The sequence below is a fragment of the Panthera tigris genome, chromosome E2 (assembly GCF_018350195.1).
Source record: "Panthera tigris isolate Pti1 chromosome E2, P.tigris_Pti1_mat1.1, whole genome shotgun sequence".
Taxonomy (NCBI): Eukaryota; Metazoa; Chordata; class Mammalia; order Carnivora; family Felidae; genus Panthera; species Panthera tigris.
This window is the reverse complement of record NC_056674.1, coordinates 10,263,606-10,279,237: the sequence shown is the minus strand read 5'-3', so window position 1 is coordinate 10,279,237 and position 15,632 is coordinate 10,263,606. Positions and strand designations below refer to the sequence as shown.

The 15,632-nt window shown below is 58.1% G+C and overlaps 1 protein-coding gene across 7 annotated transcripts in view; it reads right to left on the bottom strand.

Moving 5' to 3' along the window:
* Nucleotides 1–15,632, bottom strand: part of ZC3H4 (zinc finger CCCH-type containing 4) — a 42,363-nt gene that overhangs the window by 4,823 nt on the left and 21,908 nt on the right. For all 7 annotated transcript variants that reach the window (XM_042970747.1, XM_042970748.1, XM_042970751.1 and 4 more), the window contains 9 exons: nucleotides 14,993–15,215; nucleotides 12,452–12,603; nucleotides 11,689–11,785; nucleotides 11,437–11,576; nucleotides 10,764–10,871; nucleotides 9,322–9,433; nucleotides 8,649–8,758; nucleotides 2,025–2,389; nucleotides 1,484–1,827 (listed from right to left, as the gene is read on the bottom strand). In XM_042970747.1, coding sequence (XP_042826681.1) covers nucleotides 1,484–1,827; nucleotides 2,025–2,389; nucleotides 8,649–8,758; nucleotides 9,322–9,433; nucleotides 10,764–10,871; nucleotides 11,437–11,576; nucleotides 11,689–11,785; nucleotides 12,452–12,603; nucleotides 14,993–15,215 — 1,651 coding nt within the window. The remainder of the gene's footprint in view (nucleotides 1–1,483; nucleotides 1,828–2,024; nucleotides 2,390–8,648; nucleotides 8,759–9,321; nucleotides 9,434–10,763; nucleotides 10,872–11,436; nucleotides 11,577–11,688; nucleotides 11,786–12,451; nucleotides 12,604–14,992; nucleotides 15,216–15,632) is intronic.

The following is a 15,632-nucleotide window of genomic DNA, read 5'->3' as shown; positions in this document are numbered from 1 at the left end:
TCCGCGCCCAGGCCTTTTTCCGTGCACGTTCTACACGTTCACGAAAGGAGGAGGGGCCCGTGGGAACCACGGCACCTCCCTCACACAGCCTGCCTTTCTCACTCCCGCTTCCCAAGCTCCCGCTCCTCGCCGCAAACACTGCTCCGTGGCTCCGAGCACCACCGAGACGCCGGAGGCTGACACGACCCCCAGCCTGGTGGTCTCCCTGATGCCCCGCGAAGTTTCCCCACGGCTGTCAAATGGGCATCTCTTGCTTAACAGGGCGGCTGAAGTGATCTCTTGTGGGTGCTCAGCGCCCACAACTCGGCTCTCTCCAGCAGGACGTTCCGGCATCAGGGACGGCGTGAGCATCCGCCCACGTGACCCTGCCTCGAGGCCGGCGTCCCCATTTGCTCCTTCCTGCCTTATAACACGTGCACGAGGAGGAATGGAGGCCCCACGGCGTTTTCTCCAAACTCGCTACTTCCTGCCCTGTCACGGCCAGCTCTGCCCAGGACAACTCCGCAGCATTCCAGAAACTTCCCTGATTCCGCTCCAACCCCTACTATCCACCCCCTCGAATGCCTCTGCCTACACCCTACCATTCTTCCAACGAGGCCACCTCACCGGGGCCGTCGGAGTCCCCACGCTGGGACTTCTGTCCCTTCCCTTTCCCAAGTTACACGGCTGCCCTTACTTTTCTCAACCGAGCCGACGGACCGGGGTCTCTGCCCCTTGGCCTCTTCCCCTTCACATCCCAACTCACACTCCCTTCTCAGAGAGGCCGCTGCTGGCCATCCCCACGCGGCACAGCCACTCCCAACCTGCCTCTGCCCCGACCGTCTGCCACAAGCTCTCCGTTTTACTTTTTCGAGAAACGATCTCTGCCGAAATGAGCGTATGTGTTTATTTACACGTCTCCTGTCTGCTTCCCTGAACTAAAATGCAGCTGAGGCAAGGCCTACGGCTGCCCTGCTTGCTCTGACCCCAGGCCTGGCAGCAGTGGGCACATCCCAGCCTTCCCGAAGGCGGCATGTGACCTCCTAGGGATGCAGCGCCATGGGCCGGCCAGCACCCTGTCAGACACCGAAGCTGTTACCAGGACGCGTTCTTGTTTCAGCCAGGAGGGAAGGAAAGACGGAAGGAAGACGGTCAGTCGATAGGACACCAGCAGCTCCAAGCCAAGGACCGTCCGGAAGGAGCCCACACTGGAGAAGGCGCTGTGGCCTCAAAGCCCAGTGCCACCCCGCACCCGCCCCTCGGGCTTCCAGGCAGAGCAAGCGACAATCAAGTAAACCAGACTCATCACGTCACAGGACTCCCTTCAACCTCAATGGGGTGGTGAATCCCGTCACTGAAAACGTTCAACCACTCACGGGACAGAGATGGAGTCGGATTCATGCTTCCAAAGACTCGGACCAAGGAGGAAAGCCAAGTCCCCGATGACACTCCCCTGTGCGAGCCGCAGCGGCCCCTCCCAGCCCCCGCCCGGCCCCCCGCGCACCTGCGTCCCCGATGAGTCCGGGCTCCGTCTCCATGCCCTCCTGCTGCTGGTAAAAGTTCTCATAGAAGTTCTGAGATGGCGGGATGGGGGGCATCATTCCAGAGTGTGGGGAGTCTCCAGGACCATAGGGCATCATTGGGGGGCCACCGGGGCCCATGGGCGGGCCAGGGTTCATGCCAGGACCCATCGGCATGTCGGGGTGCATGTCGGGGTGCATATCAGGGTGCATGTCCGGGTGCATGTCGGGATGCATGTCGGGATGCATTGGGCCCCCCATTGGCCCCGGGGGGCCCATGTTGGGCCCGGGGCCCATTGGCCCCGGGGGTCCTCCGGGTCCAGGGAACCTAGGAGGAAGAAATGCACCTGTGAGGGGCTGCAAAGCATGCATGGTAGCCATGCCCTTGAGGAGACACGGTGGCATCCGTGAGGCTGGTCACGGAGGGCTCCAGACCAGGCTCGCAGTGAGACCCCCGGCACAGAGGAGCCTGGCTGAGGCCAGACCAGCCCCACCAGACGGAATCTGGGGCCCTGGGGCACTCACCTCACACCCAGCTTCTCAGCCAACTGTCCTGTGGGCCGCACCACGATCTCAAACAAGGAGGGGATCTTCTTGTTGTACATGTCCTGCTGCTGCTGCAGCTGCTGTGGGGACAGCGGCTCGTGCACGGGCATGGGCATCTGGGGGGGCCCGGGAGGCGGAGGGGGAGGCGGGGGTGGGGGCGGGGGGCCGCCCTGCATGGGCCTGCCGTTGGGAGAGGTCGGGGCCGGGGGGCCGGGGGGCCGAGGAGGGGTGGGCAGGAGGCCCACACCAGGGGGCGGTTTGGGCAGGGGGTTGATGCCCTGCTTCTTCAGTTCCTCCACTTCCTTCTCGTCCTCAGCGCCCGCCTCTGCGTCATCAGCCAACATCTGCCGGTGAGAACAAAGCGGGGGGGGGGGGGATAGACCGGGATGAGGTAGGGACCAGGCCTCCCGCGCGGGAAGCTGAACTTTCTGAGAACCCTAAAACACAAGGACCCCGCGGCCATCATGCCATGAGGCACGGAAGTCATCATCCCACACCACTGCCGCCTCTGCTCTGTGACCAGCTGGGGGCAGGGAAGGGGGCAGACACTCCTGTTTGCACCAAGACACCTGTTTTTCTCCCCTTAAACTGTACAATTCAATGGCATTAAGTAGTCATGAGGATGTACAACCACCACCTCTATCTGGTTCCGGAACTTCCCCATCATCCCAAAAGGAGGGCCCATAACTATTGGCAGTCACTCCCCTTCCCCCTCGTCCGGGCCCCAGCAACCACTAATCTGCTTGCCATGTCTATGACCTGCCTATTCTGGAGAGTTCATTAAAGCATACACCGCACGGCCTTTTGCGATTGGCTTCTCTCGCTCAACACGTTTGCCAGGTTCAGGGCGCCTGGGTGGCTGTCGGTTGATGGTCAGACTTCAGCTCGGGTCATGATCTCAGGGTTCAGGAGTTCGAGCCCCACGTCAGACTCACTGCTGTCAGCGCAGAGCCTGCTTCGGATCCTCTGTCCCCGCCTCCCCCACCCCTCCCCCGTTTGCGCTCTCTCAAAGATAAATAAAACATTAAAAAAAATGTCAGGTTTACCCACATTGTAGCACGTGTCACCTACTTTATACCTAATACCCTATTGTCCCGTGCCCAAACTGTGTACACAAACGATGTGCTTTCTGCCGAAACACACCCTTTCCTTCTGGGATTCTGGAATTTTGGTACACACCAGGCAGAGGCGCCACCCTGAGCACTGAGTCTCTTGGGCATCCCTGGTATAGAACATTCCACAAGTGCCGTCACAACCTGAGGATTAAGCACGGCCCTTGTGACTCCACGGGGCAAGGACTCTTGGACGCTCATGCCTGGTTTCTCCAGCCTTGGCCCACTGTGGCTACGTGTTTGGTCCTGGGACCGCCCCCGCCCCCCACCCCCACCAGGAAACGACTGAACCTGGGCCCGGGCCACCTTACGGACCTCAGCACAGATGCCTTCGTGGATCCTAACATGGGGCTCAGAGATGCTTCAGCAGCTAGCAGCTAGCATCCCAGCCCCAGCACCGCTCAAGACCGCCCGCCCCCCGCTCCTCCCTCCCCGCAGCGATGGCGGGAGCATGGGTGGTGGGAGCAGGGTCTCCAGGTGCGTGTCAGGCCGGTCTCGGCTCTTCTCTCTCCTGTCAGGAATGGTACCTGCACCCGGGGACAGCAGGGTCTAGGAGGAACGTGGCTTCAAGGGTGCCGGAATACTCGAACAACCAATCTACAGAAAACATCTGTCCCTTAGAGCCCCAGTACTCGAGGCGTGGTCTGAGCGTGCACGAGCAGCACAGGGCGACCTGCTGAACCGGAACCGCATCTTAACAGGTGCCTGGGACGGTGTGGGCGACCCTGCCCCGAACCAGCAGTGCCTTTCGGCGGCGAGGCAGGCCCCGGCCCTGCATGCTTCACCGCCCTGACGCTCGGTCCACTTCCCGCCCGGCGTACTGGCCCCTGGGCCCCCTCTGCTTCTCGACCGAGCACGAGGCTGCTGCCTGTGCTGTGTCCTCTGCTCAGCATGTGCCTCTCACTCTTTTCTTCCTACCACTCACCTCGGGACCAGCACAGGGTCGCCTCACCCAGGCTCCCGTGAATGGCAGCCTGTCTGCAGAGCCTCTGGGCTCCTTGTACGTTCCCTCCACTTCCGCGATCCCGGCGCATCATCAGGATCTGCCCAATGACCGGATCCCGTCTCCTCGCCACCGTGTCCCCCAGGGCCCGGGACGGTGCCCGGCAGAAGCTAGGCACGGACGCACATTTGTTGGATAAATGAGCAAGGAAAACAGACAAAGGCACCTCCCCCTGCATTCCCTGGGCTCCAGAGAACAGCCGGTTAACATCAGGACCACGGAGGATGGGAGGGGGGAGGGGTGGGGGGCGCGTGGGGGGATGAGAGAGTGAAGGCCTTGGCCACCCTGACCCCGCTCTTTGACGTCCCTCTCCAGTGGGTCTCCCCGGCACCCTGCCTCCACCCCCCCTCCCTGGCTCCAAGGCCCTGCCCGCCCCGAAGCCTTCAGTCAGTGCCAGTGCGGGGCTGGGGAGACTCCTCCATCTGGAGAGCTGCGGGCAGGTGTTCAGCTCCACCCGGGCACACTTCATCCCACGTGCCTTCTCCACTGGCCACAAGCGTGGCTCTCTGAGTGAGGGACCCCCCTCTACTTCCTGAGCCCCGAGCCACGATCCGGGGTCTCTCTCCTCCACGCTGTTCCCAAGCTACTGCCCGGACCTCCCGAGCGGCCCGCCCGCCCTCTGTCCTGGGCCCCGCTGCCTCTGGCCAGGACTCTGCCCCAGCCTCCTACCTGGTCTCTGGTCTCCCTCCCACCATCCCCTGCACGCATCAATCACGAAGCTAGGTCCTTCCGTCAGCGGCAACTCGATGCCCTCAGGCAGAAGGCAGAACCTAACAAGGTTATACCTCATTAACCAGGAACAACCTTGACCTCAGCTTCCTCCCCTCCCGTGGAGGGGGTGGCAGGCTCTGGCCACCGGAGGGGTCACGCTCCCTTGGCCTCCCGAGCTCACACCCAGACGCCCCATCGTTCCCTCCTTGCAAGCGCTGCCTCCTCTGCCCCACGGCTGCTCTTCCTTTGGGTCGCCTCCTGCCACCAGCCTCTGATGGCCTCTGGAGACCAGCCATGCCTGTCGCGTGCGCTTCTCTGTACCACTTAACAGTCGGGAACACCCGGCCAGCGTCCCTTCCTCCATTAGACCACGGGCTCTGGAGACCGAGCCTGTGTGGCATCTTCACTGGCGTCTGCCGGCGCCGGCCCAGCACCCCGCATGCGCCGGGCGCCACTCGGGACCAGCAGCGTCTCGGCCACCAGGGCCTCCGTCTCCTGCCCCACGCCAGGCGGGAGTCTCCCGTCCCAGCCTACTGGCCAGCTGGAGGACGCGGCCCCCCCCGCTGCAGGACTCAGCTCCCCTCACCCCTCGCCAGACCCCAGCTCCACGCCTAGACCAGCTCCCTGCGCTCGTCTCTCTACCCTCCGTCTCCCACCCTGAGCCACGCACGTCGCTGCGAAAGCAGGCGCCGAACCACATCAGAGGGCAGGACGGTGACACGTAAAACACATTAAAACCACGTTCCCACCAGGAAAGCCGAACCCAAACCATACAGTCCTTGCTCAGAGACGCCGAGAGGGACACGTCTGTTCCAGACCTCCCGCACGTCCCCTCTGGGCCTCTCCGCCTGCAGCAAAGACCAGCACTCCCAGGACCTTTCCATCAGACGAGACACACCAGGGCCCTCCCCTACCAGGATGGATCCTGACCGAGGCCAAGAGTTTCCGAAAGTTCAGAGCAGCCTCTTAGCGGCAAAGGGCACGCACACCCACAGACACACAAAGGTATGTGAGCCAAGGCTCATCAAGGCAAAGAAATCAGCTTGTGTCGGTTGGTTGGCTAGAAAATTCTTAAGTTTCTGCCCCACGCTAGAAACAATCCAAATCTTCTTCGGTTGATAACTAGACAAATTTAAGACCATCCATTACAACGGACTCGTACTCACCAACAAACAGCAATGAACTACCCTCAACAACTATTCTCAACAGATGCACTACGCCTGGTGGAAAAAAGCAGATTCAAGAGGTTATGCACACACGTACGTGTGTTTAAAAGCTCTACACTGGATACGCCTATTCAGAGAACATTCTCGAAAACACAAACTATAGGGACAGAAAACAGAGCAGTGATGCCAAAGGCTGGAAAATGGAGAAGCACTGAGTCTACAGGGGCAGGGTTTTGGGGGCAATGGAAGACTGAATTTCCTCAATCTACATTTTGGGATGGCTACGTGACTCTGTGTTTGTCAGAACTCATAGAACTTTACACTAAACGGGAGGAATTTTACTGGACACAAACCATAGCTTGCCAAACCTGACTATAAAAAAACAGAGCGTGAGGAAGGACTTCAGGGTAAAGGACCAAAACGTGAGCAACTTACTCCCGAATGGTTCAAGGAGGAAAAAAAACAAACAAACGTGCACACACATGTATAAAATAAGACAGGAGCAAATGGGGCAGAATGTTGCTAACAGACGATCTGGGCGGAGGAGCGAGCATGCTTCCAAACGTGGGACGGATGGCTGGGAACACATGTGTCTAAACGGACAGAAAGGTGTCCGCGACGTGGGAAAACAGAGCTGAAGGAGGGAAGGAAAGAAAAAGAGCGCAGGCATTTCAGGGGAGGCCGGCCAAGGCCCAGGCATAACTGGCACCACGGTGTGGACCCAGGGGCCGCCCAGATGCTCCAGGCCCCAGCCCTGGCCAACAAGCTGCAGCTGTCTGGGCAAGAAGGAATGGCCGATGCCTTCATCTGGGTTAACCGGGTCCTGAAAATTCATCTTGAGTTTTACTTTCTGACTACCCAAATTTGACTCTGGTATGGTTTTTCCACCATCTTTTTTTTAAAGTTTATTTATTTTCACAGAGAGAGAGAGAGAGAAGGAGAAAGAATGAATGGGGGAGAGAGGGAGAGAGTGAATCCCAAGCAGGCTCTGCAGTGTCAGCACAGAGCTCAAAGTGGGGCTCGATCCCACAACCCGTTGAGATCGTGGCCCGAGGCTGAAATCAAGCGTTGGAAGCTCCACCGACAGAGCCACCCAAGTGTCCGTCAACACTCATTTTTAACCCACTGAGACTTAGTTTTTAGATTGGGGAGGATACTGACGCTTTCAAAACGTTTGTAACGGGGAGCTGAAATGTACCATCTTGGTTTGCTTTGGGTTTTTACTAGGGCGTCTAGAGCTGGGCTGTGCAAGGCGATGGTCACTGGCCACAAGTGGCTACTGAGGCTTGAAATGCAGCTGGTGCAAACGGAGAGGGGCTCTAAGTAGAAGATAAGCGCCAGATTCCAAAGACACGATAGCAACAAGAACGATAATGCAAAACGTCTTACGTTTTTCGCTATCACTTGCTGAAACGGTATTCTGAACACAGACATACCAAGTTAAATAAGACAAACTGCCTGAAATTAGCTTTTCTAGGTTTCCTTCTACTTTAACGTAGCTTCCAGAAAATGCGAAAGGACACCGGTGGCTCGGCTGCGTTCCTACTTGGACCGCACTGGTTTAGAGCACCAGCTCTGAACCTCCAGCAGGGGGCAGGCCTCGGCAAGTCACTGTTCAGTTCTTCTTGTGAGAGGAAGCCACTGCTTACCCCGCTCCCTACCCTGTCAGAGAAACAGACTCTAGACAAGCTGCTCATTACGAAACCCTATTCCTAGGATACTAGATTTCCCAGAGGGCCTGGTCAGGGGAGAGTTTTTCCCACGGCACTGCCCGTGAGCACTGGGGTGCTTCCCTGCTCTGCTCGTGCAGTGCTCACCCTTGACCCCTCAGGCAGACCTGGATCCCACCAGAAACAGGGCGGTACTGACGGACTCCAGAAGCTGCCTCGTGTGCTACTCAGACTCGATCCTTTCCATCCTCAAAAAACCGGCCAAAGCTCTCAAACTGGCTGTGAACCAGAAGGCACGAGAGCCTTCATCTGAAAGGACCTGTGTTCTCCCTCACCCGTTTCCTTGGTGCGTTAGGAAGCCCAAGACAGGAACCTGGGCCCCCCAGAGTCCTCATGACTCATCGGGCAGAACAACAGATACTAGGATGAGTCTCAAACATCGCCTGGCTGGGGAGGAAGGCCTGGCACAGCATGGGAGAAGCCGCTCTCTCCCGAGAACCTCCAATTACCCTGCACTTTGTCGGCTGCGTAACGGAATCCTTAAGCCTTAGGAGGAAGCATCTGACGTTTCCATCAAAATACAACCCACCCAAGTTTCACTCTCCTCCTTGTGCATCATGGGCTGTCTCTAAAAGATGGCTAAGCAACGCAAAGTGTGTTTGCAAGCAACGTTCCTTTCACGCCCTGGCCCCCCCCCCACCCCCCGCTGCCCCGCCACGAAAACCGCCCTGGCTGGAGAGAAGATACACGCGAGAGCACCTCAGTTCTCCCCGCAGAGAAAACAGCCCCCGTTCCCTCCCTCAGACGGCCCAGCTCCAGATCAAGGCAAGTGGGAATTCTGGTCCCGCACAGAAGCCAGATGGACGCGCCAGGTCAAGGGGAGGCGCACCTCCTGGTTCCCCTGGAGGCAGCTGTGGCCCCACGTTACCCCCAAACGTTACCTTATCCAAGAGCTCTCTCGTCTCCTCGGTCAGGGGGTCGTGGGAGAACATGCAGTCGTCCCCGTTGATGCAGTTCCCCGTCGTGTGGTACAACTTACATGGGAAATCACGTTCACGGGCACGTTAAGGCAAACTCATCGTGTCACAGAACCCACCCGAGCGCAGAATCCAGCCCCTTCTGTTTTGGAGATGGGGAAACGGACACCCAGAGAGGTGAAGTGACCCGCTCGGGGGCTGCATGACGTGCTCGCGGCAGACCCAACAAGAGCCCGTTTTCTCAGGACCCTCCCTCCAGAGGGCTTCCTGCCCACACCACGCTGGCCTCGGGGCCGCGTCCGCAGGTCCTGACTCCCCAGGAATGATTCAGGTCGAGGATTTGCCCAAGGCCACACGGCCAACTGGGGAAGTCTCAGGAAGGGAACAGACAAGGGCGCTACAAACGGCCTTGAGGGTACCCGCAAAGAGAGCGGACGCCTGAGTGGTTAGTGCACTCATCTGCAGGACAGGGACGGCAGCTCTGCCACGCGACAGACCGCGAGGGGTCGCCCGGAGAGGCGGACGCAGCGCAGGCGAGGAGGGCCAGCGCGGGTGGCGCGGGCCAGCCACCGTCACCGGGGAGGACGGGGGAGGTCCTGCACGCTGCGGCAGGTCACGCGTGAGCGCCAAAGGATATCGTGCATGTAGGGGCAGTTCTCGGCTCTGGCACAAAAGCCGGTGATGTAAAATTTGCACAGCTCTCGCTTCTTTGGTAGCTCGATGTCGTGGCTAAAATTACAGTGGTCTCCCTGGAAGAGAGGCGGGAAAAGGTAAGGGGGTGCCACGCTAAGCCCTCGCTGACGCCCACCTGCAATGGGAAGTCCTCCTCTGTCACCGCTGAAGCACGGAGGGACCAATGGCAGGGACGCATCCCCCCCCCCCCCCAACAGGGCAGGGAGGGCTCACGACGTGGCTTCTCACCACCTTGAAAGTTGGCTCGGGCCCTGCCTCCCCGCCCCATGTCCCCGTTCATCCAGGCTCCGCTCCGCTGCCCCGCATCGCTTCGTTCTTACTCTCCCTCTCCCTCCCTGCAGCCACTATTTTTCACCATTTGCTGCATGACGGCCACGCTTCTTCCTTCCTAACGCAACCTCCGTTTTGTTTGGGAAGAACGTGCCCGGCTACAAACACGTTCTCCAGGCTCGTGTGGAGACATCGTGTGGCCGATGAAATAATAAGCCAACGTCCCCGAGGGAGGACAATACTGCTTCAGTTAAAAGAAAAATCAAACCCCTTCACCCATCTTTCCTCTCAGCCCTTAGATGGGACGCCCGGAGCCACAGCAGCCGTTGTGGGACCGGCAAAGATGGCGGATGTTCTTAAAAGGAGGAAGGAGCTTGAGTTCCCCAGGGTGCCACTGACCAGGGCACCAACGTCCCTCACCTCAGAGGAACAACGTCTGAGCGTTCAAGCTAGCGGGGCTTGATTTTCCATTATCCACAGACACACTCAGAACACAACACCCGGGTGAACGAAATACAGAAACTGTCCTATGGCTGTTTCCCCTTACTCTCAGGAGTGGCTACTCATTTTTCGTTAAATGTATTACAAGCTTCTAAAAATAACATGAATCGAAACCGTAACGCAGAGCGTTTTTCACACGTGTACGCATTTGTTCGTATTTGTTCAAAACGCGCAGTTTTTCCTAAGACTTATCATGCGGCGCGGCATTTCCTGGGCACGCGTGTGCCGTTGTCTGTCCACTGCCATCGCACTTGAATACAAGGCTGGCGGCACTCACACCGGGTTACACCCTCAGAGCTCTGCGGTCATCGGCCCACCTTCTGGTATTGAACTCTGCTGTGAAATTCAAGGCTGGCCTGCTTCACCCCCCCTGCCTTTTTATCCAGAGGTCGTAACAAATTCCCTTTCCAACGCCAAAGTCCAGTAACTTCACCAGAGCACGTGACATCTTTGCAAGAGCGTCTTCCCCAGCATCTCTTGTAGGCGATCACTTCCACCCTCACCCGGCCACCGCCCCCAATTAGCGTGGCTTCTAGAACATTCCCAGAGGCCTGAGCATCCTCCGTGAGGTGGCTGCCTTGCTCCGGCAGCCAGGCACTGTAACTGGCCCCTTACCCACGTACAGCGCCCCTCCACGAAGTATTTGCAGATGACTTTGCCCTTCTTGTCGGACTGCTGGTGGGGCTTGTCGTGGTCGCTCCTCCGGTAGCTCCCGCCACCGTCCTGTCAGGAACACAGAGCGTGAGCATAAAGGGGAGTGAAAAGGAAGGGTTGGGGGGCCAACGCAGGCCGGGGGAGGCGGGTTCCGAGGGAGTGACAGAAGTCGGCCGGCGGGCACGAGCATTCCCTCGACAGAAGCGTCTTCTCGCAACGAGAGCAGTGTCATGGCCGTGCGGGGCGCGAGCCCCAAGGCAGGGGGCGCGCTGGCGCGGACAGGAGAAGTTCTGCCACCCGGAGCTGCGGGCGACCGAAGGGCACCCCACAGCTGTGCAGGAACGCATCCACCTCCCAGAGGGCAAACTCTCCAGGCTGCCTGGACGGGTCACCTAGAACCTTCTACACCTCAGAGATGCAGGTGCTACAGAGATGTGGTTTTAAGAACAGAGGGTCTCACCAGCAGCACACCCACCACGAGAGTTGACGAGAGCTCATCCGTCCCACAGAGAAGAAGAGCGGACGGGAGCAGGAGGATGAACAGGCCTCAGAGGCCAACTTGTTCAAGAAAAGGAAAAGTCCGAGAAGGGGGCCTCGGCTAAGTATCTCAGATCCGAATGAAGGGTCAACTCACGCCCATGTCCTCGTCATAGAAGTCTTCGTCGTCATTCATTCCGCCCTTGTTCATCCCTCCTCGGCTGCCACCTCGGCCGCGACCCCGGCCCATCCCTTTCCCTCGACCTCGGGAACCCCGGCCACGGCCTCGATTTAACCCTGCAGGGGAGAGAGATGGCGTTCACCTGCTGCCTCTCCCCAGGATCCCGGTCCGGCAGCAGCTGCCGGAAGGAGCCCCGCCGACCCGTCACCTCCTGGGCCCCCTGCCCACCTCGTCCTCGGCCATCTTTGGACCGGCGGTACTGGCTCAGTTCCTTGGAGTACTCGTCATAGTCCTCATCTCCCATCGGCTCCTCACTTTCTCCATACTAGGGTTCCAGAAAGGAGGAGAGAAGCAGGTGGCGTGCGGGGAACAATGAGCACTGTCCCTAACCGTGCTCTCTGTCCCCTTACGCCTTTTTATTTGGCTGAACGCCGGATTCAGAAGGGCAGATGACCCACCCAAGGCCACCTGCTCATGCCCCCTTACGTGCGACAGCCTAAGGCAGAGGGGGGTGTCTAACCTCTGGTACTGTCTTCACCCCTACAACTCCTCTCCCCTCCCCCCAGGTAAATCCCACAGGGCTCCTCCTACACAAGACAGCTGTGGCTGTAACAACGGACCGCCAGGGAAAGGTCTCGGGCAGGGATAGAACAGTGAATGTGGAAGCTGTGTGCGTGTGTGTGTAGGGGGGCGTGAATAAACAAGCACCTGACTGCAAAGGCATCAAACATTTCCAGAAGGCACTCAGGAAACTTGTCTCCAGGGATGGGAACTAAGCTGCCGGGGGGCAGCAGTAGTGGGGAGAGGTTTTCACAGCTTTGGTACCTTTCCAATTTTGAACCACGTGAAGGTTTCCTCTATTCCGAGATAAGAAACGAATGTGGAAACACGGAGAACCGCCACCCGATGCTTTCCTTCCACTGTTTCCAAGGTTTCCCCCAAAAGCTCCCACCAGCCCCCCACTTTCCCGCGGGACTGGAGGAGAGCTTACTTCCATCTCTTCCTCGTAGAAGTCTTCTTCGTCCTCCGGGTGGTCTCCCACGGAGCCCCTGCCCCTTCCACGGCTGCCCCTGCCCATGCCTCGGCCTCGAGATCCTCCGCGGCTGCCTCGGCCCCGGTAGCCCCTGCCACGGCCTCGGCTGCCTGCAGGGCGATTCAGATGGTGAGCAGATGCCCCCAGCAAGAGAGAAGTCAGCCCGTTTTCCACCCCCGAGGTCGGTCATTTCCTCCTCCTCCCCAAGTCTTCCTAGCAGCTCCAGGCAGAAGGTCCCGTGGTTCCCAGCCCAGGTCCCCTCAGCATTCTGGATGTGCACCTGCTATGGCCCTCACTGCACAGCCACAGGGCATCTGTGCGTTGAAAGCTGCACTCACTGTCCAGCTACTTGTGGCTACGGAGCCCCTGTGACACGACCAAACTAAGAGATGCCGCAAGGGTGAAACACACTGGATTTACAGAACATCATTTAAAAAAAAAAAAAAAAAAAAAGGAAAAGAAAAAGAGCGGGCGTGCCTGGGTGGCTTAGTCGGTTGAGGACCTGACTCTTGGTTCTGGCTCAGGTCATGATTTTGAGATTCGTGGCTTCAAGCTGTCAGTGTGGAGCCTGCTTGGGATTCTCTCTCCCACACCACCCCCCCCCCCGCCCCCGCCCCCGCCCCTCCCCTGCTCACACACACAATTTCTCTTTCTTTCAAAATAAGTAAACACTAGGGCACGTGGGTGGCTCAGCCGGTTAAGCATTGGACTTCGGCTCAGGTCATGATCTCATGATCTCACGGTTCGTGAGTTCAAGCCCTGCGTCGGGCTCTGTGCTGACAACCAGGAGCCTAGAGCCTGCTTCAGATTCTGTGTCTCCCTCTCTCTTTGTCCCTCCCCTGCTCACGCTCTGTCTCTCAAAAATAAATAAATGTCAAAAAAAAAAATTTTTTTAAATAAGTAAACATTAACAAAAAAATACAATTGCAGTAAACATTAAAAAAAGAGAGAGAGATGGGGCGCCTGGGTGGCGCAGTCGGTTAAGCGTTCGACTTCAGCCAGGTCACGATCTCGCGGTCCGTGAGTTCGAGCCCCGCGTCAGGCTCTGGGCTGATGGCTCGGAGCCTGGAGCCTGTTTCCGATTCTGTGTCTCCCTCTCTCTCTGCCCCTCCCCCGTTCATGCTCTGTCTCTCCCTGTCCCAAAAATAAATAAAAAACGTTGGAAATAAATAAATAAATAAATAAATAAGAGAGAGAGAGAGAAAACAGAGAGAGAGAAAGGCATAACATAAAATACCACATCTATCTGTTTGGATAATGTGTTAAAGTAAGATTTGGAGTATATGAGGTAGATAAAATAAACCGTTAAAATTAATCCCATCTGGGGTGCCTGGGTGGCTGAGTCGGCTGAGCATCCAACTTCGGCTCAGGTCATGATCTCGCGGTTCATGAGTTCAAGCCCCGCATCGGGCTCTGTGCCGACAGCTCACAGCCTGAAGCCTGCTTCAGATTGTATCCCCCGCCGCCCCCTCTCCACCCCATCCCTGCTTGTGCTCTTTCAAAAATGGATGAACATAAAAAAAAATTTTTAATTAATCTCATCTGTTTCATTTTTTTAATGGGACTGCTAGAAAATTCTAAATTCTACGGTGACTTGTGTTATATATTTTTTCTTTTTAAATGTTTTAATCATCTTTTGAGAGAGACAGCACGCACACACGAGTGGGGTGGGGTAGAGAGAGAGGGAGACATAGAATGTGAGGCAGGCTCCAGGCTGCGAGCTGTGACCACAGATCCCAATGCAGGGCTCGGATTCATGGACCATGAAATCGTGACCTGAGCCAAACTTGGACACTTAACTGACTGAGCCACCCAGGTGTCCCACACTGTATTTCTATCGGACGGCACTGGTCTAGAATCTCCCCAAAGAGCAGGGCTTGTCCAGGGAGGTGTCCAGGGAAGACTTGCCAAGAAAACGAATGAGCAGCCACTCTAACAATAAGCTGGGCCTAGGGCTAAGTACTGCTGAGCTATAAGGTCCCAGGAATCCTTGTGGGTTGCAAAACCTCGCAGGCAGGAGCCAGTTCTAGAAGGTCTCCGGTGCTCCGCCCTCCCTCACCTCCTAACTGCCACAGTTCAAGGTTCAGAAGCTGCACACCTTGTTGGGTGATAGGAGCTGGGAGGAGTGGGGAGGAGGCCGGGGCAGCCAGCTGTCCGTTACCCTGGCCTGTATCTGACAAGCTGTCCCTTCTCTCCCTCCTCACAGCTGAGCAGGAAGTGAATGAAGAAAACAACCCTCAGCCGCGAGGGCGTCTCCCCGCCTCCCGCCTGCCTGGCTGCGTCCCAAGCACAGGCCTAGCAGTGGGGCTTCTTCTCAGGGCCCTGTGTGTGCAGCCCCCGCCCTTCCCCTGTACTCACCCCTGCACCGAAACCACTGCCGGTCTCTCCTCCCGCACCGGAGGCTCGGCAGCACTGGGCCCCACACTGCACCCCGAGCCCCCGCCGCGGATCTGCTCGGACCCCCTCCCCCCCGCCCCCCCAGAGGCGGCAGGGCCTCACCTCGGCCCCGGCCGCTGCCCTCCTTCGCGCGCCGGTACTGGTTCAGCTCTTTGGTGAAGTCGTCATAGTCCTCCTTGCCCATATCCTCCTCCTCGTCGCCCTCGTACTCCCCGTACTGCTCGTTCTCGTAGTCTTCGTACATGCCGTAGCCTTTGCTGTCCATCTTGGAGTAGGCCTTCTTGGGCAGGGACGTGGTGTGCGACGGGGGGTACTGCTGGTGGGACTGATGGAGAGAGGGCGTGAGGCGGCCCCGGGGCCCTGGGCCCGGACTGCCAAGATCCCCGCTGTTCCCTTAACTGATGCACTGTCTGGGGGCCTCTGCCACCCCGGCGGCGACACACCAGCCCCCAGCACTCGGGGCACTGGTTCCCAGACGAGCGAGAGCTGGGCGGTGGGCTCAGACGTTTCTGTTCTTCAGAAAGAGCCACGGCTTGAAAGAAAATTTAGAAACACGGACCCCACGATCCCTGAAGAACTGGGGAGGGGAGAGAAAGGGCTATTGCCCAGGGATATGCAATCTCATTTGGGGAGGAGGCCTGGCAGGCAACAGGGGTGCGCCTTTTTATGTATTTACTTTGAGAGCCAGAGCAAGTGGGGGAGGAACAGAGGGAGAAAATCCCAAGGCAGGCTCTGTGCTGTC